The 22572-nt window shown below is 35.6% G+C and overlaps 1 protein-coding gene across 1 annotated transcript in view; it reads left to right on the plus strand.

Annotated features, from left to right (window-relative positions):
• The window catches only part of CFAP47 (cilia and flagella associated protein 47), a 328185-nt gene that overhangs the window by 294835 nt on the left and 10778 nt on the right, over positions 1–22572 (plus strand). The window contains exons 57-60 of the mRNA XM_037067787.1: positions 4095–4254; positions 5634–5728; positions 9109–9261; positions 20861–21032. Coding sequence (XP_036923682.1) covers positions 4095–4254; positions 5634–5728; positions 9109–9261; positions 20861–21032 — 580 coding nt within the window. The remainder of the gene's footprint in view (positions 1–4094; positions 4255–5633; positions 5729–9108; positions 9262–20860; positions 21033–22572) is intronic.

Below are 22572 nucleotides of genomic sequence, written 5' to 3' on the forward strand. Positions count from 1 at the left end.
GGAATTATAGAGCATGAGGCCTTTTAAACAGGTAGCATGGTTGATGAATGTATAGATAGAAAGAACTGTACAGACATAGGTAAATTGTGAGTGAGTGATCAACATTTGATGGAACCTGGTTTTCCTTTAATAAAATTTGGTATGGAAAAATTTCCTACTTTGAATTGAAACCTAGTAACTACTACTGACATTCATCATTTCCTCCCCTTCTCACAAATGATATTCTTCTTTCCCATTTAATTAAGAATATACAGTGAGCTCAGAGTCTAATTGTCTAGTTCCTCTGTTACATCAATCAGCCTAATTTTGTTTTCATCCATGTGCCTTGTGGTCCTTCCCATTACATCAGAAAGCTCTCTGTGCTCTTATGGCCATCCCTCTGCTTGAACTGCACACCCATTCATCTGTGCAGAGCTCTCCAGGAGTGCTCCCCTTTGTCTTCTCTATAATGATTCTTATTGGATTATTTCTATCAAAATACACATGCAGTAGAAGCTCTTGATGTTAATAGTCAGGCCTCCCTTTATCCCTTATTTCTGCCAGCTACTATCCCATTATTCTGATCCTTTTGTGTAGCAAAATAATGTGAAAGCTTGTCTATACTTACTGTCTTCACTTCTTATACCATTATCTTTTCAACCCAAGCAAATCCATTTTTATTCGCCATCTTTCTACTAATACAGCTCTTTTTAAGTTCTTCCATAATATAGCATTGCCAGATCTAATCATCTGTGTGCTGTCCTCATCTTGCTCAACTCATGAGCTTGTTGCAGCTCATCACTCACTGCTTTGGAAACAGTCGCCTACTAGGACTCAATTCTCCTTTGACTCTTCTCATTAGTAAGTCCTCCTCATTCTCTTTTGCATATTTTTCCTCTGTCTCTGCACCCTTGACTTCCTAGAGGCCCAAAGGTTAGACTTCTGTCCTCTCGTCATTTCTGTTGACACTCATTCCCAATGGAATTTCATTTAGTCACACACGAGCTTCCAACGACTAGTGAATTGATAGTCCCTGCCTTGCCCTCTCTTTAAATCCAGACTCTTATCCTCACATGCTATCTCGATTGTCCCCACCACAGATGTCTCTGAGGCTTCTCAAACACACTTAGTTGTCCTGCTCATTGTATCACAGAGGTCTTCCTAAATCACCCTATATTATTTAAGTTCCACATCCTCTTTAACACTTTTAAACATTTATTTACTCAACAACAACCATACATATAGTACATTTTATTTATTGTTCCACTTCTTTCCTCACCCTCCCACCATATTCTGGAATGCAGGACACAAGAAAGCAGGGGATTTATTTTCTTCACCATTTCATCCATACTGCTTATTCCAATGCATGGCACATAGTATCTTCAGAATGAATAAGTAAGAGAATAAAATAGTGCAGAAATAATGTATGCTGTGCAAAATGGGATTATCTGGATGGAACTGGAATAGTGCCTTTGCCATAGTGATAGTTTGATATATGTATTACATTAGCTTTCTTTTTCATATGAAGAAAATCTCACTTAGAAATTTAATTAACTTTAGTTTCACAGAACTAGGAAGTAACAGCATAGATTTAAACTTCTAAAATTCATGCTCTATATTTTATCATAGTGTATTTCTTCAGCCGAAGAGAGTATTTTACATACACACACACACTAGTGGAGTGTAGAGGACAAAGAAGACAGGGTAATTAATCAGAAAGCTATATTAGTTGTGGACTTCTGGTCAAGATGGTGTCACCGGTAAACACGGCCCACCTCCTTGCATATCCACATCAAAATTACAAATACAACTAAACTATCGAGCAGTTATCATTTAGAACCTTCAGAAATTTAACTGATTGGAAGTCATACAACAAGGACAATATAATTGTATCATTATAATTGTGATAATATAATTTTGTAATGGTAAGTGACCATTTCTAAACTTCATTTTCTTGGGAATGCATGATTGTTTGGTTGACTGAGCTCCCTATTTTTATTCTATTTCATCTCTTGCTGTTTTAGTTCATTCAAACCAGTGATTCAATAAAAATATAAAGTTCATAGTGACCAAGTTGAAGATAACGCATTGTTTAGATTGCTTAGCAAACAGTACAATCTTTCGTTGAGACTTTGGGCAAGTTAACTAAATTGTCTCCAGTTAACCAAATTGTCTCAATTCCTCTATCTCTAAAATGGGAGAAATAATAGCACTTAGTTTATGGTGATTTCCTGAGAATGAAATGAGATACTGTGTGGAAAATACTTAGCATGGAGCCTGGCATATAGTCAGTACCCAATAAATACTAATAATCCTTATAAACTATAATATTAAACCTCAAAACATTTTCATTTCCTGAAGGAATAAAGTTTTTAAAATTTTATTTTTTTAAGATTTTTAAAAGTTATTTATCTTTAGAGGGGAAGGGAAGGAGAAAGGGAGAGAAATGTCAATGTATGGTTGCCTCTCATGCATCCCCTGCTGGGAACTGGCCTGCAACCCAGGCATGTGCCCTGACTGGGAATCAAACACGATACTCTGGTTCGCAGGCCTGCGCTCAATCCACTGAGCTACACCAGCCAGGGCTAAACTTTATTTTAATTGAAGGAATAAAATTAAAAATTTGAAAACTTATAAGAATTTTTCAGTTGGGATGTTTTGCATGAGGCAATTTTCTATTTCCTTTCTTTTTTAAAAGATTTTATTTATTTATTTTTAGACAGAGGGGAAAGAAGGAAGAAACAGAGGGAGAGAAACATCATTGTGTGGCTGTCTCTTGCACAGCCTCCACCCTCCACCTGGGGCCTGGCCCACAACCCAGGCATGTGCCCCGACTAGGAATCAAACCAGTGACCCTTTGGTTTGCAGTCCACTGAGCCACACCAGCCAGGACTCTATTTTCTTTCTTGATATTCTTAATAGTTTAGTATGGTATTCTCCTCTCAGACAAAATGGCTGTGACTATTGTCAATCTTATAACAAAGAATTTAAAAAAAAACAGAATGTAGTCAATATCACTTATTTTCTGGTAGAAAATAGTGTTACTCTTCACAGTAAAGGAAGACACACATCACTTGGAAGCCATCATTGTTACAAATGAACAAAAGTTCCCCGTTCTTCTAACCTCTTAATATTTCCCCAACAGACAGGGTTTGTTTTCAAAGTATGGTCCCATGAGTATCTGCTTCTGAATCCCATTAGATGCTACTTAAACATGCAGGCAGCTTCCCGGGTCACAGCCCAGACCAGATAAGTCAGAATTGCTAACCATGGGGCTCAGCACACTCCATATCTGATGTTTCACAGGTAGTTCTTATACAAAGTAAAGACTGAAAAATTCTGATATTTGTAAGAACCTGAGAAGACCCTGTGAGTTTTTCTGTCTTCTGGTCTTTACAGCTTGGAGTAGATGCCCCTGTCTTTCACAGTTAAGCTCTGGCTTCCCACATGGCATCAGTTAAATAGGTGAACAGTTTACTCGTAGCACTTTGAGGGCTCCAAGCAGAAACTTGGAGTGTTATGTTCTAGGAAGAAAGTACACAAGGAATTAAAGGATCAAAATGGCTATACTTTGTCTTTTGCAAAATGTAGTGACTTGAAAATACTCATGAGTTTTTAGGTTCTATCACTCAAGGAAACCTAAGCCACCAGTCTTAATATTCCTTCCACACTCCAGCTTCTTCTGGAGAACTTTCTTGCCTCTAAATGAAATGTATTTTTTAAAGAGTTGATACCACTCTGACCTGTGTGGCTTAGTTGGTTTGGTGTCATCCCACAAACTGAAAGGCTGCTGGTTTGATCCCCTGGCAGGGCGTATTCCCAGGTTGCAGGGTCAGTCCTTAATTGGGGTGTGTGTGTGAAACTGATCAGTGTTTGTCTCCCATATCGATGTTTCTCTCCCTCTCTTTTGTCCTCCTTTCCCCTTGAGGTAAATTAATGATGAAGCCAGTAAAGTCACTTACACTTCTGCATGATGTTTTGTTGTTGTTGTTGTTGTTCAAAGGTGATCTTGAAAACTTGATTATCAGTAGAGGAATTAGGTGATTACTTTCTGCTGTTTAAATTATATTCTGGAAATTTTTACCACATGAAGATTATTTTTGTGTTTTTTACAGGAATACCATTGCCTCCTAGAGGGATTATTGATATCCCAGTGGTTTTTACTCCCAGCATTGTAAAATTAAAGAAAACAATGCTTGTTATTCAAATGATGAGGGCCGATGGGAAAAAATGGCCTATTGACAATTTTGATGAATTGAGTACAGACATGAAAAGGTAACATTGAAATAAGGATATTGATTTCATTTTGTCTGGCACTGATATGATTGGTTTCTTTTATATGTTAATGCAGTGTGAAGTTTGTGATTTTTTATTTTTGGATGTGTTGAAATGTACATGTTCAGAACAGGAAAATGTATGGTATAGTATATATCATTGCTGATTGAAGTTCAGAGTGATGAACGAGTCAATGTTAAGAATCATATAAATGAATCAGAGTCAGGGACATGAAAAGAGCTTTCTTTTTCATGGGAAAATAGTTACTGCTGCTGAGACTATGAATAATCTATATCTAGAGAACAAACTAAACCAGCTTGTCTGGGCAAAGTATAGGCCTTGTGATACTGGCGTTCACCAGATGATGGCACTTTGTCCAGTGGATATGACATCCTAATGAAACTCTCCCATGACTAGAAGGTGCTATTTCAGTGCCTGAATGCAGATTACGGGTACCCTCTTTGCTTTGCTGAAATTTAAGCAAACTCCAATAATAATGCAAAATTTAAATGTTTACTGTGCTTTTATAGTTTCTTTAAATAATGGTCTAGAAATCTTAATTAAAAAGAAATTCTTACATTGCCCTATGTGTACATATGCCTTCTCTACATTTGAAAGGAAATCTCACCTCTGGGCCCATTCAGCCCTACTTTTCAACACTCCTGCATTCAAGACCACCAACAGAATTGTGGGCCCCGGTGTAAAATGAAAATGAGAGAACCTCGGGCATTAGTAATTTTAAAACAGTTACTGTGGTGCATTAAACAAGCATGGAGCAATTCTAAGTACAGGGTATTTGTGTGGTTGAACAGGTCACGTGCCCACAAAGCTGGCCTTGCCTGTTTCAACATTGATCAGCACCATTTTTCTGCTATTACTGTCATCCTGATCGTGTATAATGAGCTTAAAGTATTTTGAGAAATGCCCTCTTTCCTTTAACTGGTATTCCCCCAATGTAAATTACTTATCATTTTCTGAAGCTCTGTACTTAATGGCACCTTTTTAATGTGCTTTGCCTGTCCAATTTAGATTATAACCCATGGGGACCATATTACCTCTGATTAATCACAGTTTAGTCACATCAATAAATACCTATACCGAGCTTTAAATGTATGGGGAGAAGTTTTCAGTTTTAACATACATCTCATAATGGTTGCATTCCAATTTTGTTTGTGATAATTTCCCAGGGTTTGCTTTAAAATGTTTATGAAATCCACACTTGCCCAAAATGGTCTGCATTTCACACTGTTTCTCTCTGCCAAAGTTTAAATTCACAATCTTTGTTCAAGTACCATTAGGTTCATAGAGAATATGCTCTTTTATATGAATATTGACAGTGCTTATGTCTTTTGTTCACTCTTATTTTAATTTCTAATTAGAATGATGGGAGTAGACAGTGGAGAAATCGAAGCAATACGGTGGATATACCCTATTATTGGACTCCCAGAGGCAAAACATGAAGAATTTGTTCCAGGTAGGTATATTTTACTGTCAGAAGCACCAGGATTCGGAGGTACCTTAGAGGCTGTTTAGTCCCATCTTTTCTTGGTACAAGTAATAAAATGGAGAATTATTATTCTCCCTGTTTAGTCCAGGGAGAATTAGTTGTGAAGCAACCAGCCCCATTGGTGGGAGTGCTGGGACTGCATTTGGTGTCCTAACCAGGAGTCCAGTGATCTTTCCACCAAAACACACCATTTCCTGGTGCTCTCCTTGTTGGCGAAGATTGAAATAACATTAACTTCAGGCCCCTTTATCTCATGTTCTGTGAGGCACTACAAACCCTGCACTAGATCTATGAGAGTCCCAGGAACTTTGGTTCTCCTGTCACATTTAGTCACCATATTTCAGCTTCTGTGTAATTCTAATTTTCATCCAAGAACTATCCTATGCCTCCATTCTTGTTGTCCCAGATACCAGCTTTTATGATGTTCTCCCAAAACTAGTCAGAATGTACTAAAGTCCTCAAGCAGATTCATTTGCGATACACACAGTGTAAAATCTCTACTCTTAAAATGTGTTTCTTTTCCTCAACAACCCCTTTTTTTTCTCCACATACTCCAGACTTTTCTCAAGGTTCTGTTTGTTCTCCTTCTTCTTTCCACTTCTTCTGCATTCCTTGTTTTTCCCCATTTTGTTCTGATAATCAGATGAAGAAATCAATCCCTCTTAGGTAGCCATAAAGTGAAATTTAGTATCCCAGCCTCTGACCAGGCTCTAGGCCTAGTTCCTCATGACCAAGAAACATTGACTTGCTGTGCATGATAGAGAGATACTTATTTTGATCCCCCCATTGAGCAACTCAGATGAGCTGAAAAAAGTCTTGACATTTGAATTTTCCTTCTCCCCCCATTACTGTGAGAGTCCTTTATTGACATAAATGATATGACCACAATTCGAAAGAAGAGAACATAAGTTTTGCTTGTGAATAACACCATGTCCCCTAACACATTAGAAGGAAGGCCAAGATTTCATAGTTCCCTTTGTAGTTTCATTTGAACTGGAATAAAAAATCCACATATCTAGCAGTACCTTTAACCACAAATGTCATTTCTTTTGTTTGAAGTATTTTTTTCCTTGGTGTTAAAAAATCATCAACACACCTAAATATTTTAAATATACCAAGTTATCTTCAGAATGCTTCACAAACATGTCAAAATGTTTATTTCTTTCTAGAAGATAGTTGTCTGTATACTTTCTATGGAGCTAAACAGTTTAAAATTTGTAACAGCAACATCTGATCAATGTGATATAATCATGTCTAGATATCACACTGTTGTGGTTTGAACAGTGTGGTTTGTATCTATGAAAACACAGTTTTGTTTGAACTAGATTAAAGATTCAAAGATGTTTTTCAGTCTAAAACAAAGCTTATGAGAACATAAACATAATTTTTATACAGTTTGCTTCAAAGGAAATTAAATATGTTCCAGACACAGAAAGGTACTTTCCATCTACTCATATCTCTTGGTTATTATTCTATTTTTAAATTAAATGTGAGTTCTGTAAATAGCCTATTTTGCATTAGCCCAAACTATTAGTAACTTCAATGTTCTGAAACAGATCGTGTGCTACTTATTGCATCATTTTTTACAAAACTCTAAACCCTATTCTAGTAATTCTTTTTATCTACAAATGCCCTTGAGAAACAAATAGGTATAATTTTATAAATACATGTAATTTGCTTTCTGTCCAGTCCATTGTTTATTCTTAAGAACACATTAAAGATAACCTATTATTTTCCCAACTCAGTGATATCACCATCGATGTGTATTGTTTCTTTTCTTTTTTTATGTATCTATTACCCAGCTTACTTTCAAACCCAGGGGACTTTTGTTGTTCTGTTGTGTTTTGTTCTCTCTGTGCATTGTTATCTGCTCCTGTCCACTGGGGCAGATAATTGGAAGAAGACTTCCCTACCAGTTTCAGTGGAAATACAATGGAAAGTGAATCCACTGTGATTTTGTGATCCTTACCTTTTCAGGGCACTAATTTCCTAGCACTTATAGGACAAGACCAGTGACATGATACTAACTGTAGCTTTGATCACACTAATTTCCAATGTAATGCTTTAAGACTGAAGTGAATGATAACCAGAGAAGCTTGTACATTTTCTTAGCCATTTAAACCCTCTTGATTTACATCTAACTTTGTACCCTTCTTGTACATTTCACATTTATTCTAAGTCCAAAATACTGGCTATCAGCCTGTGAAGTTTAGAATTAACAATAGATTTATTTTAAACATTTTAGTACTATAAGTGTGGTATGTATAGTGAAATCACATAAATCTGAGGACATTATCCAATTTTGCAGTCTGAGTGAATATATATTGTTATTGATGCCACAAAAGCATTAAATAATACATTTGAAAGCTTTTTTAATATTATAGTTCCCCTTTTATCCTTATATTCAATTTATGCCCTGTATTGAGCTAAAGTGAAAAAATAACATTTAATATATTTTGGAGAAATAATATTCTCATTTATGTAGACTCTAGTATGCATGACCCCATGATATAATATAAGGCTAATACCAAAGGAATACATTAATATTCCTTTATATAATTAGTATTTATATAAAAACAATATTTGGGTTTCTCTCAAGATCACTGATAACAACTTCTGTAGTGATATAAGAAAATACTGGAACTTGATATATATATAAATGTATGAAGTTTTCATGCTGCACATTAAATCAATATATAGTCATATTTAATATTAATTTTAAATCTCTAACAATTTTATTTTTAACTGTTAAGTGTGTATTTTATAAATTTAAATGCAATTTACAAGTCAAAATCAAAATATTTTATTTAAATACTTTAAAAGGAACTTTAAGGTGCATGTAAATATAATAGAAGATATTTTAAAACCGTTGTTACAAATAAATATTATAGAAGTTACTCTTTTAAATTATTTGAGGGTATTTTCTGTAGTATAATTATATAAGTAAAGTTTGGTATTTACCACACTGAACACATACATAACAAAAATTCACATTTTCATGACCTCCCACTGAATTACTGATATAACTAGTTCAGCTTTCAAATCAGATTTCTACATTCTACTACAATCTTCTATTACCTTATCTGTATCTTCCACAGTTATGTCTTGTCATGCTATTTTTGCATATCATTTAATATTCATATTTTATTACAAAATGTCAATGTGTATAGATACTGCATGAGTGAGAATGTGTGTTTGTATGTGAATAACAGGTACAACATCAAGTAAAAATATTCCAAAGAAACATTTATTTTTCATGACATAATTTAATAATTTATTTTCAACTAGCTCAAGAATGATCATATAACCTGATAGTCCAATTAACTGGAAGTTTCTCTTTCTTACAGTTGTCCTACAATGTCAGGCCAAGAAATGGGTAAAAGGGAAGGTACAGGTCTCATTGGCTGGTGATTTTTCAGGAAGCAATCCGATCTTACGTAAATCAGATTTTAGGGTGTTTCCCAGAAAACGTTTATATTCATCTTATGAAGATGTCGATGGTAAGAGAACTACAGCCATGCATATAAAACATGATGATAAATAAAACCTCAATTTTCTTAAACTGCATTTTGCTAATTACTCAGTTACATGAAAACCTATGCCCATTTATTTTTCATTTACAATATATCATTAAACCAGTGTTCAAGTGTTCAGTTAGATTAGTTTTTTCAGAGTAATTATTTCCAGAATGATGGTAATTATGGTTATTAGTAGTTCTATAAGTCTAGAGTGTCATACCAGTATTTATCATGAGTTAACCTATGAAATAGGTAGCATGACTATATTTTTATTTTACAAGTGAGAAAATCTAAGTAATGAAGGATTTGTACAGGGTCACACTACATAGGAGTGGAAGGCATGGTATATAAATCCAGGCTTGGCTATTTTGTAAAAACGTTTATTAAAATTTAAAATAACTTTAGATTTAAAACCTAGATGTGAAGTAGTAGGTTATAAACTATTTATATTGTAATCAGTCCTAATCTAATTGCTTTCCCTTTTAAACCCCTGTAGGAATCAAACAAATTTACAAAGGCAAAACTTTCTATGAGGTTTCCTAACATAAAATATAATGCCTGGTACAGAATGGCCAATCAGTAAAAAAGAGTTGTTTCTACTTTCCCTTTATGATCACACTCTGTTCTATTTTATTGTGTTGGCCAAAAAGTTCATTTGATTTTTTTCCGTCTGATGGCTCTAGTAGCACTTAGTTGTCTTTTAACTTCATTCAAACAACTTTGTTACTCTGTATTGTGACAGCTGTCATGTCAGCATGCATTTAAGAAAACTTATCAGAATTGATGAATTTTTGTGTAGGCATTTTAATATTGTAGATGGAAGAAAATAAGTGACATTTTCAGCATATTATACTTTTCAAGAAAATACTTTTCATATTGTTTCAAGAAAGGTAAAAATGCAATTGAAATGCAAAAAAAAGAAGATTTGTACAGTGCGTGGAGAAGGCGCTGTGACTGATCAAACATATCCAAAGTGGTTTGCGAAGTTTCTTGCTGGAAATTTCTCGCTGGATGATGCTGCATGGTCAAAAAGGCCAGTTGAAATGGATAGCAATCAAATTGAGACATTGTTTGAGAACAGTCAGTGTTCTACCACACAAGGAGATAGCCAACATACTCAAAATATCCAAATCAGTGAAGTTATTGGTGAAAAGGAAAACTGTGTCTTTTATTTTATGGAAAAAACAAAATGGACTTTTTGGCCAATTCAATACTTCCTACTCTGTTTGATTCTATTTCTCTTTCTTTTCAGTAACAGTTGCTTTCTGAATAAGATACTGCATTGAAACATAAAATTACCAATATTCACCCCCTTTTGAACCACAGAAATGTCTGTTTCATATTAAATCATTTGATCTTTTTATCTACAAAAATGCCTTTTCATGTGATGGAGTCTATATAAAATAATGCAGAATTAGCCTTTGCTGCTAGTCCCCTACTATCTATCATTCCAATTTCTTGTTTTTCTAGGTTGTTAACCTACTACTTAACCAAGTGGGATTACTTGCTACTTCAGTACATTACCACCTACTTTCACAGCATAGTGAATGTCTATGAGATAGCCTGCCCTGCCCATCTTACCAACTTCTGCTACTTTTTGTGGAAACTACTACTAGCCATAAATAGTCATTCCCTGCTCACAGTGGGTATCTAATGGAGGCTGGGCTTGTATGTTTTCCCTCTCTCCCAACACTTTTGTAGTCAGAACACAGTGAGTTGGTTTCTCTTCATGTGTTGGAGCTGCAATAAGTAAGGCTGGGGAGTATTTTTTTTTTCTCTACTTTTCTCTGCATGCCTGTGTTTCTCCTGCCGCTGCAGACCTGCTCTCTCTGCCTACTCATCAATTTGTACACATGGCTCAGTCACGATCAATCAGTCCTTCCTTTTATTTCATGACACCCTCAGTGACTTCCAAACTATCCCTCCAAGTGGGATTCTGTCATTTGCAAACAAGCATTCTAAGAGTAAATATAGAAGAGAGTCTGAAAGTAACAAATATTCCTTTAATGTGTTACAAAAATGTTAATAATCTCCCATATGCAATCTCACTATAAGATTTGGAAGGCAATATTTTAAAAACTGGAGATATATTTATGAAATGAGTATTTGTATGTACCCAGTGTATTTCATAAGATCTTTGGAATTATTTAAAAGATAGTTCACACTAATGTTCTTTTTATTTACTGGCTAGTTATTGGTCGATTGTGTGAACTATGTGAGATAAGGAGATAGTAAACTTATTATTAGATTGCATCATGAGATTTAAGTTTTAATTATGTTAATTTATTATTTCTTTCTTCTCTTTGATTGAATTTTAGTTTTATAATTGCAAAAATGCCAATTTAATCATAGACCACTTAAATTTATTGTAAAAATGAAATAAATTTAAATGAGAAAGGAATTTTCTATTGTAAGCCTATTCAATTACTCCTTAAAGAACTGTTTTTTAATAATGAATTCAGACTGACAGAAACAATTTTCATTTATCCCAAAAGACATCATTATAAGTTGGATACAGATTTTGGTTTTAGTGAATCATATAGTAGCATCAGAGGAATGTGGGAAATGTGATCTTTAGCTAAATGCTACCCTGTTGGCTTTCTTTTCTTCAACCAATAACCAATACTGAAATAGAATTCTCATTATTTATGTAGATCAGGGATGAAAATATTAATGTAGACTAACCTGAGCTTAAATATGTAACACAACTGCCAATTTTTACTGATAAATTTTTAACTAAAATAGACCATCTGTCCTGACGGGTACAGCTCAGTGGATTAGGTGTCATCCTGAGAACTAGAAGGTCACTGGTTCGATTCTCAGTCAGGGCTCATGCCAGGATCATGAGCCAGGTCCCCAGTTGTTGGAGTGTGAGAGGCAACCAATCCATGTTTCTCTCCCTCTGTCTCACCCCTCCTTCCCCTCTCTCTAGAAAGAAATAAAATCTTTTAAAAAATACACCGTCATTTTAATAAGCAGCCAACTTATAGTCACTGTACCCCAGTGAATATCTAGTTCCTTTCTGAAGTGAAATCATTGTTTGGTGTGTCAACTGATACACTTAAGTGAATATTAATACTTGAGTGTTTAGGGTGGGCTGGAATGGGAGTAAAAGACAGAAAACTGTACTTGAATAACAATTAAAATTAAAAAAAATAAGGAAAAAATAATTGAGTGTTTAAAACTTCATTCTGTTTGAAATCTATCCTGTTGAAGATAAAATGTTGATGCTTTATGATATTGAGTATAAAAGAAGATAAAGAAATCCTTGTATATGTGGGAACCATAAGATCTTTAAAAGAAGATCTTATTAAAAGATCTTGCTACTTTAAATTGCTTAAGTTGTACTCTTCTCAGGTTGCAAGCTAAAGAAATTATAATTCTGATAATAGAAACTGAGTAAATCTTATTACCTGGAAAAATCTACTTCCTTCAAGATAAGAAAGGTCTATAAGGAAGCTGCCAACATCATTTTGGGAGGTTTGAAAGGCATATCATATTAGGAAAATAGTCTCTCAAACAGTTCTTCAAAATATGCCTTTTGATATGATTCATATTTCACTGTTTCAGTACTTTTCATGATGAAAAATAACACAATATTCAGAGTATTTGGAAAGTTTGCAGGCATCTCTCTTCCCATCATTTCCTCTACAATAGCTTTTTCTCTGCCCAGTACCAACAAATTCAAGAAAGCTCATCTATTTGTTTAGCTAAATTTTAATTTATGAATGTTTCTGTTCTGAAACTTGTCCTGCTATCCAGATGTAGAGTTTTTTTCAGTCTTCTCTCAACTTTAATGTTTTTCTGTGTCTTTATAGTTCCTGAATATCTAATAAATCAGCTGACCTCTCCCTTGTCTAGGTTCCTTAAAGTAGGGGTCCCCAAACTCCAGGCCACAAACCTGTTGTGGTCCTCGGCCTGTTAGAAACCAGGCTGCACAGCAGGAGGTGAGCAGCAGGGGAGCCAGCAAAACTTCATCTGTATTTACAGCTGCTCCCATGGCTGCAGTACCGCCTGAGCTCTGCCTCCTTTCAGATCAGAGGGAACATTAGATTCTCATAGGAGTGCGAACCCTGCTGTGAACGGAGCATTTGAGGGATCTAGGTTGCACAGAACCTAATAATGCCTGATGATCTGAGGGGGAGCTGAGGCGGTGATGCTAGCGCTGGGGAGCGGCTGCAAATACAGATGGGCGTTAGCGCAGAGGTTTGACTGCACAGAGGCCGTCATAAATCAACTGCTTGCAGACTCATGTCAAAACCCTATCAGTGAGTGGCAAGGGACAATTAAGCTGCATCTGGTGGCAGGCTATAAAGCCATCCCCCCCCCCCACCCCCTGGGAAAATTGTCTTCCCCGAAACCACTCCCTGGTGCCAAAAAGGTTAGGGACTGCTGCCTTAAAGGCATTGGCTGATAACTTGATTCCTTTCTCCACCCTTATTCAAAGGTGTAACCAAGTTGCCTGCACTCTCTGTAAATCTCCTACTTGCCTTTCCATTCTTACCTATATTTTTACGAAGGGTCAAGACCACAAAGTCTGAAAACTCTTTTACTATTTAGTATATGCAAAGGCAAACCAGCTATTTTCCCCCATGTGTATAACTTAATTATAGTTTACTCAACAAATAGTGGCCAACAGAGCCACCATTGTGTTATTCATACCATTTTGCACCTCGTAATGTCTCTTCAGTCCTTATGGTGGAAATTAAAGCACTTCACTCTGTGGCTTGGATTGCAATGGAGTTTTCACTGTGATCATTGATTATATCCTTATTCCCTCATCTGAGTTCACTGAGAAGTAAATGTTGAAGTATGGCAGATGGAGAGCCAAAGGTTATTTTTATTCATTATAAAGGGGGACCGGAAAGTGACTTGGTACTATGGACTGATTTGGGCTTATTAATACCTTCTACCAAACTGAGTGCATTCATCCAAACTACCCAGTAATAGACTCCATGTAGGAACAGACAACTTACACATGAAGGAGCGGGGGAGTATACATCCTAGATTCAAGACACTGGGAAAGGAAGAGAAGGGCATACTCTGCTCATGTTCCCTTCCTTCACCCAAATTCACTCATCAGGTATGCTGCTTTTCCCCTGATGGCAAGTCATGAGGGAGGAAGCAAATTGATGGCGATATTTTTTTTCCTCCTAAATTTTTTCTTCTTGTGGGTGAATAGGTAAGAGATAAGAATCCCTATCACTCTTCTTTCCATCATTCTCCCTTTATTTTAATCTTCCTTCCCAGAGAGTTCAATAAAAGTATGAAGCTTCACGGAGGCTTTGAAATGCCAGGACTTCTCTCCCTCTTCCCCTGCTCCTCAAACACACCCCTGCTCCTCAAACACACCATAGTCCTTCTCAGGATTGATCACTTTCATATCTTCTTCATGCAACAACAACCTAATGAGCATCTTTGCTGCCAGATATTATGCTGAGCTCCAGGGATGCCAAAATGAACAAGACACAGACTTGGAATTCAAAGAACATCTAACATGTTAGATTTATGTACCTGTATTATTGGTATTTCTCTACTGGGATATCATTATACTTGGATATTTAGACTGTATTTTGCAATGTCACTTCATAACATTACAGATTATTCCCTGTGGGTAGAATTTCCCCTTTAATTGTATTTCTTTCTAAGTGGCTTTTGGTCCATGCATTCTTTGTGTCTCTCTGAGGAGTAGTTCAGTGGCTTTCTCTGTGGGACTTTTTCTGTGAGAGTGGTTTTATCATTTAACAGTACATCAGATTCATGCCTCTTCCTTTTATTTCCCAGGTGTTCTGCAGATTGAGGCTATTTTTCCTTACTTAATCTGTTGTCTTTTTTTGCATTTGATTTGCTGATTTATGTGTTAATGGTCTCTTTTAACCCTAGGCCATTCATGCTGTATGTTTTTGCATATCATACATAAAATCCCATGGAGGGTTTGGTCTGTAATCACAAACAGGCCGGGACAAATCTGGCATTGGTCCTCCCAGAGCCCACATTAGCCTCTTGACTCTGTCCTTTACTCTCCTTCTCTTTATTGTACTGTACTTTCACAACTCACTCCATGAAGGCTTCTGTCCTAACTACTCTAATGAGATGGCCCTTAACAAGATGGTCAGTCTAATCTAGTATGCCTAATCCAATGCTCATTAGTGTTTTGAGCTTCTTCAGTAAGCAGCATTTACCAGTTGACTCAGTTGAAGAACTTTATCTGCAATTAGTGTACTTGACTAGCCTTGTTAGTTTATTATCTCAGTGGCTGTCCTTCTGTCTGATGTTCACTCCTCGTCCTCTGACCAGAATCTGCATGGAGTGACACAGATCTCTGCCCTGAGGGCCACCACACTTTACTGTATGGGTTATACCCTGCACACTTCCACATGATGATGCCGATGACTGTTGTGCCGTAGGAAAGGCCTGATGTTCTAGGTTGTGAAATCTGAAGTCAGACAGCTTGAGTTCTTCCATTTAGTCTCTGTGGGGCCTTGAAAAATTTACATTGCCTCCCTATAAACTCAGTTTCTTCAACTACAGAGATAGTAATGATATCTACATCATAGGATATTTTTGCAGATTAAGTAGAAATACATGGAATCCTTCAAAGTGCCTGGTGCTCAGTGAGTGTTTGATAAGTGTTGCATAGTAACATTATCATTATTTAAAGCTCTAGTTAGGTATTCTTCCCTGGCTGGTGTGGCTCAATGGATTGAGCACCAGCCTGTCAACCAAAAGGTCGCTAGTCTGATTCATAGTTTGGAGCACGTGCCTGGGTTGCGGGCCAGGTCCCCAGTTGGGGGAGTACAAGAGGCAGCCAACTGATATTTCTCTCTCACATCAATGTCTTCTCCCTCCCTCTCTCTCTGAAAATAAATAAATAGAATCTTTAAAAAAGAAATAAAGCTCTAGATTTTATGATTGTGATGTACTACTGGGCCTTTCCTAATTTACTGACACATGATATTTTGCGATGGAAACATGGTTCTCTCAGTGTCATTCAGTGAGTTTCATTAATACACAGAAGAATATTTTATCAAAACAAGTCCAAAAATATGGCACTTAAATCTTGGACAGAGTCTGAAATTAGATGAAAATTGCTAAAAGTTCAGAGAAAATATTTATGTTAAAATTAGTCCCTTTATCTTTGATTTCCCATGTCTTATTTAAAATAAAACATGTAAGAAAAGCATCCACCATGTAGCCACTTTCTTCCTTACTTTTCATTTTGTAGAATAGTGTACTTGTGGTCATATCCAAGGAACATAGTTGTTTTAAGTTAATCAACATGTTTGACCTCTTAAATTACCTTATTAAAGTGAATGAAGCATGTAAATTAGACACCTCTTAAAATATACAATTTTATAAAAATAATAAGTGTGCAGATGGCATATTCTTCTTTATCTGTTGAAAGAAAATAGCTCTAAGTAGTTTATCCAGCATCCTCTATCTTTTTTAAGTACCTCGTTGTCTTCATTTTATTTCATATTTGTCTACAACATACACTTCATTCCTTATATGATTATTATGTTCTGTCAAACAAATTTATATGCCCATTATTAATAAAGAGCATCACAGAAATTTAGGGAAATGACAGTGTTTATTATACTTTGATATTACTTTCTCCACAACGGAGACACTTTTGTTAGGTTTTCTATGAAATGTATTTCTTTAGATTAAAGTGTGTGTAGATTGTGTATTGTTATAGAGGACAATACATAAAGACTATTTTGCAAATAAGTTTGTTACAATTCAATACCTTTTGATTATTTAGCACATTCAGTAAAGTTTTCTCTTTTTTAAAATTAGTGATATTCTTCCTCATTGAATAACACTCAGCCATTGTCCTGAGAAAAATTTACTCAAGTAACAGAAACCCTTGGCCAGCATAGCTCCCACTGTCTGACATACTGGCACTATGATACAACCATTCTGTTGAATGATAATTATGCAAGGACAATATTTGCGTGGAACATATGTGTCTTTTGTTCAGTATAATGACTTTGCTGCCACACCCAAATGATTATTACCATTATTATTTTATGAAATGATAAATAGGTAGATAGCTAGACATAGATATATTATATACTGAAATTCTCTGAAACCTCTTTGATTAAATATTCTGTGTATATGTTAAGGGTATGAATGCAGTACTGAAGTGATAAACACAGTGATTCTAGTTACCAGTTATGACTGCTCACATAGTTCCCACTTTATGCATAGCTGAGCATTTCTTTTCATTTCTTTTTTAATATTTTACTTATTTATGTTTTAGAGAGAGGGAAAGGAAGGGAGAAAGAGAAGGAGAGAAATATCAACCAGTTACGTCTCTCATGTACCCTGACCTAGGACCGAACCTGCAACGGAGGCATGTTCTCTGACCAGGATTAGAACTGGTGACCTTTTGCTTTGCAGAACAATGGCCAACAAACTGAGCCTTGCCAGTCAGGGCATACTTCTTGATCTTAATCTATAACTTCCTCTCACTCTTGTCCAGTCACAAACTAGACTGAACTACTATGAAATCTTCAGTAACTTATCTCCTAATTTCCTTTTGCTCAGTGTACATTAAATGAGCACATCAGTTCCATACTTAAAACATTTGGCAGCATCCCATTATTCTTAGAAGTCCCAAATCCTCACTACCTGACATTATCTTGCCAACTTTGCCTGCTTTACTGCTTGACAAGTTCTTTCCATTCTCTCTGCTTGACCCATATAAGTTCTTCCTCAAATGGGCTGAGTTTTTTTCCACTATGGAAAATTCCTCCATGCTTCTCAGATGCCTAGGAGGCATTTCATTTCTCTCTACATCCAGGTAGCTCCTCTTGCCTTTCAGTTTGGTGTATTGGTCTCCTCCTCAGGACCTCTGCTCTCATAGCCTCCTTTACTTGTCCATAGGGCCAGTTATCAGTAATATTTTAAAAAACTAATGATACCATTGTTAGTTTATTAGCAGTTCTTTCACTCATAACCTCCATGAGGACAAGAACCATTATTTCAGGGAAGGTTTTCAATTATTATTCACTGAATGAATAAAGAAATGAATAAATAATAAGAACAATATTGTGTTTTTAAGGTATATTTAGATGTTGCATGTGGGGAAAAAATATCTGCTTCATGTTTGTTAATTTAGCCAAAGCTAGAAAGTTTAATTGGGATAAAACCTACAGCTCTTAGTATTCATGCAAATCTTCAGAGAATAGGACACAATTGAAAATGGGAGGTGCTTTAAAACAAGCATGGGATAAGCGTTATATGTTGTAAGATAGAAAAAAACCAGAGGTTAGTAAATATTTACATACATATTAAAACACAATTGAAGTTAAATATGTATTTGTCCTGACTAGTAATCTCATGAATTCAAGTGTCTTTTTAAGATTTGCTCTAAAAGAACAGAATTTTCCTCCAATATTGAAAAACCTGTTAAATAGTCTGAAGCGCTGTTGACTTATAACTTTGAAATTGTGATGTGTGTTATAGAAAACTACATTTATTAAAACACATTTGCTTTAGAATTGTGTATACTCTTAAAGTTATGAGCTGTGTGTGTGTTGAGAGAATAATTTGAGCTAACAATCAGATGATAATTAATTTACACTGGCTTAAGTGACTTGACTCTTATCAACCTAGTCCACATGAAAGTATTGTATAGATTCTCTCCAACTTAGAAACATAGCAAAAGGCATGATTCTTATGTTTCCAATAAAATGCAGAGAATCAACAGAGCAACTTTAAGACATAATACAGAATGTCAGTTTATCATGATTTTGTCCAACCTGATTCTGTTCCTCTCCCTTAGATTCTCATGTTAATATATTCAAGTTACAGACAAGGGGGACATATGTAGTTTGGAAAATATACCTGTGTGGTTTCTACCTGCCTCACCTCCACACTCCATCCCCTAGCTGATTAGCATTGCTGTATTTTGTACCAATGGATCTTCTTAGGATTGGAATTACTGCGTCCATAGTGACAGATTCCCCAGAGAGTGTTCAGTGGTTCTGAAACTAAATTTAACTTCTCCTTTCCTATAATCATTCTGATACAGTCATTCCAACGAAGGCTTCGGTAATTAAGCAAAAACAGATGCAAATCTCAACTACATACAGTATTTGCTTTCTTGAAATGGGAATTTTATCCCCGCGAAACATTCTTCAGCTTCTTAAATTCAGTTTCTCTGTATAGAGTATGGCTTCCTATAGAACATTTCCACATCCAATCCCCCAAACAAAGAGACACAATATATGTAGACATATTGATTTAGCTACAGCAAAGAATAATTACCAATAGGAACAATTGCCGATTTGTCAACAGGGTGAAAACCAGCAATAGAGAAGCTCAGAGATTTATTTTTTAAAAAGATTTGTTAATTTATTTATCTTTAGGGGGAAGGGAAGGAGAGAGAGAGAGAGAGAAATATCAATGTATGGTTGCCTCTCGTGAGTCCCCTGCTGGGAACTAGCCTGCAACCCAGGCATGTGCCCTGACTGGGAATCAAACACGATACTCTGGTTCGCAGGCCTGCGCTCAATCCACTGAGCTACACCAGCCAGGGCTATTTTTACATGTGGAAAAAGAAAAAAAGAGATCTTGTGAGGGTGTGGGTCAGTCATTTTAAGTTAACAAGGTTTGCTGAGGAATCATTCAATGTGACTTGAGCTTGTTATACCCAAACTATTTTTCAGAGTTCTGTTGCAGAAATTATAATCAACTATATCTAAAAGGTGGTCTGTTTTCTGTTAGGATTTCTTAGAGCCAAGTGGCTATCACTTTTGTGAAGCCAAAGATCACTTTTGATCACTTTTGCCTTATACACTAAAGAAAGATTTTAGAAATTAGCTCAGCTGTAGACCAATTCTCTGACCTCTCTTCCATGACCCACATGCAACAAAGTCCTCGACTTTGAATCTGGGCTCCTAACGTGTGTGGAGAGTAAATATAATAGATGTTTGTGCTTCTCTTCTATGTAGTCCTGTCTTTTTTTAGATATTTTTCAGATGTACCTAACAACACCCTGATGTAACTTTCCTCTGGTAACTGACTGGTTAAGAAAATATGGTTAACCATATTATCTATAATACTCCAAGACTAAAACATGAAGAACTTTCTCTTTTAGCAAAATAAACCAGAACTTGAAACTCCTGCCCTAATAGATTGGGATACTGTTTTGATATTGATTAAACTCAATTCAAATCTTTATTTATACATTATGTCTATAGGCCTTTAATACAGTTATTATATAGAACATGTCATGTTATTTATATTTTACAGTAAATTATGACTATTCATTTCCATTTGGCTACTTCTTATTTTATGATTCTGAATTTTAAAGATTTAAAGCTGGTGGGAATTATCTTTGGTGACTTTTTTATATTCATTCGTTTATTTATTTACCTTTTAACAGAAGCATACTGAGTGCTATTATGCACCTGGTACTATACGAGGTATTATGATCACATCAAATAACATCTACCTTCTCCCTCCCTCTAAATACCTGTTTATGATTAGTGTTGACATGTAACTAACTGATGTCCATTCTATACATATTTAATTAAATTTAAATGCATTTTAATCTTGATTTTCCTAGTTCTACCTTTAAAACGTGAATTTGAATATGAACTTATATTTAAGTCTGAAAAAATGAAGTCTGAGTTAAAGCCCTGCATAGCTATATCTATGACAAAGAAAACTTACAGTAACAAGACTCAGTTGATAACATTGGACTTTGACCTGCTATTTTCACCAAGGAAACCATTAAGGTACACCTGCTTTTATCCTTTTTTCTTTAAGCACTATTATTACTCTTTCAAAATAAATAATGTTGATTTTCTTTCAATTTTTTAATATTTGGATTGTATTCCAAATACAACCCAAATGCTGGTCCACTTGATGCTGTTGAGGTAAGTATTTTGAACTAGATTATTTTTCTAGCTATACGGCTACAAAAGTTGTCTAACAAGGAAAGAGTCCAAATGATTAGAGATTTAAGATACCCTTCCTGAATTGTGACCTCCCTATAGTCATTAGGGTATAATATTAACAAAAGAGAACAGTCTGCCTTGTAAAAATAAAAAGGTAAAAGGGAATATCATTGTGATTGTTTTGCATGGTGACACATAGTTACTAGACTTAGTGTGGTGATCACATGTAAATGGATAATCATAAATGTTATATGCCTGAAACTGATCGAACAGTATATGCCAACTATACTTTAATAAATATCTTTTAGTGAAAAAAAGATCCCTGGCCAGTATGACTCCCTAGCCAGCCTGTGATCCAAAAGGTTACTGGTTTGATTCCCAGTCAGGGCACATGCCTGGGTTGCAGACCAGGTCCTCAGTAGGGGGCGTGCAAGAGGCAACCACACATGGATGTTGCTGTCCCTCTTCCTCCCTCCCTTCCCCCTCTCTAAAAGTAAATAAAGAAAATCTTTTTTAAGAAAGGAAAAAGAAATATTGACTTTGCATTATACATTGGCAACATGATGTTTCTTGATCCTTCTCAAAACCAGTTCAAATGATAAAAATCCTAAACTATGTTCTTTCTACTTTGCAATTTCTGTCATTACACTTTTACCACCTAAAGCCACAACGTTGCACATAGTTTAGTAATGTTTAAGAGGTTTCTATTGGAATCTGTTAGAATAGCGAACTTTAAATGTCCACTGGGAAGCCTCATTCGGGGGTCTTTATATTTACTTTGTAGGTAACTGATACTTAGTACCTGCAAATACTATGGAATAGGTCACATCTGAAATAGGGTGTTATTTATATCTTAATGCAGTGATACTGATCAGAACCACAATATGCACAAAGTGCAAAATATAGCCTTGCAATGAAAAAACTATTACAAGTATTACTTGTGTTTTTAATCATTTCTGTACTTCACTTATGTATCTGATGTAGCCATGCATATATTTAAAGTGGTTGTGAATATGTAGTCCAACAACTGAAAGATACAAGGGTCAACTTCACGAAGTGGTAATAAAGTCAAGCTACAAGAAGAAAGTACACTATAAACATTGACATAACCCTCTTTTATCTTCTCTTTCATTTTCATAGTTTTCTATGCTTATTTGTCAGTATTTTTATACATTTAGATTTGTATTAATTTTAGTGATATGCAAATTACCAGCAACAACCAAAAGAGGAAAATGTTATTAGTGAATATGAGCAGAACAAATGTGAATTTATACTCATTTAACATTTTGTGGATTTAGAACTTCTTCATGAATGTTTGAGAAACTTATTTAAGGACAACTGCTATGCATGATTCATACGTTTTTTTTAGTGCTGTGTG

Source organism: Sturnira hondurensis, unplaced genomic scaffold (assembly GCF_014824575.4).
Source record: "Sturnira hondurensis isolate 20B ecotype Veracruz unplaced genomic scaffold, ASM1482457v3 Scaffold0017416, whole genome shotgun sequence".
Taxonomy (NCBI): domain Eukaryota; kingdom Metazoa; phylum Chordata; class Mammalia; order Chiroptera; family Phyllostomidae; genus Sturnira; species Sturnira hondurensis.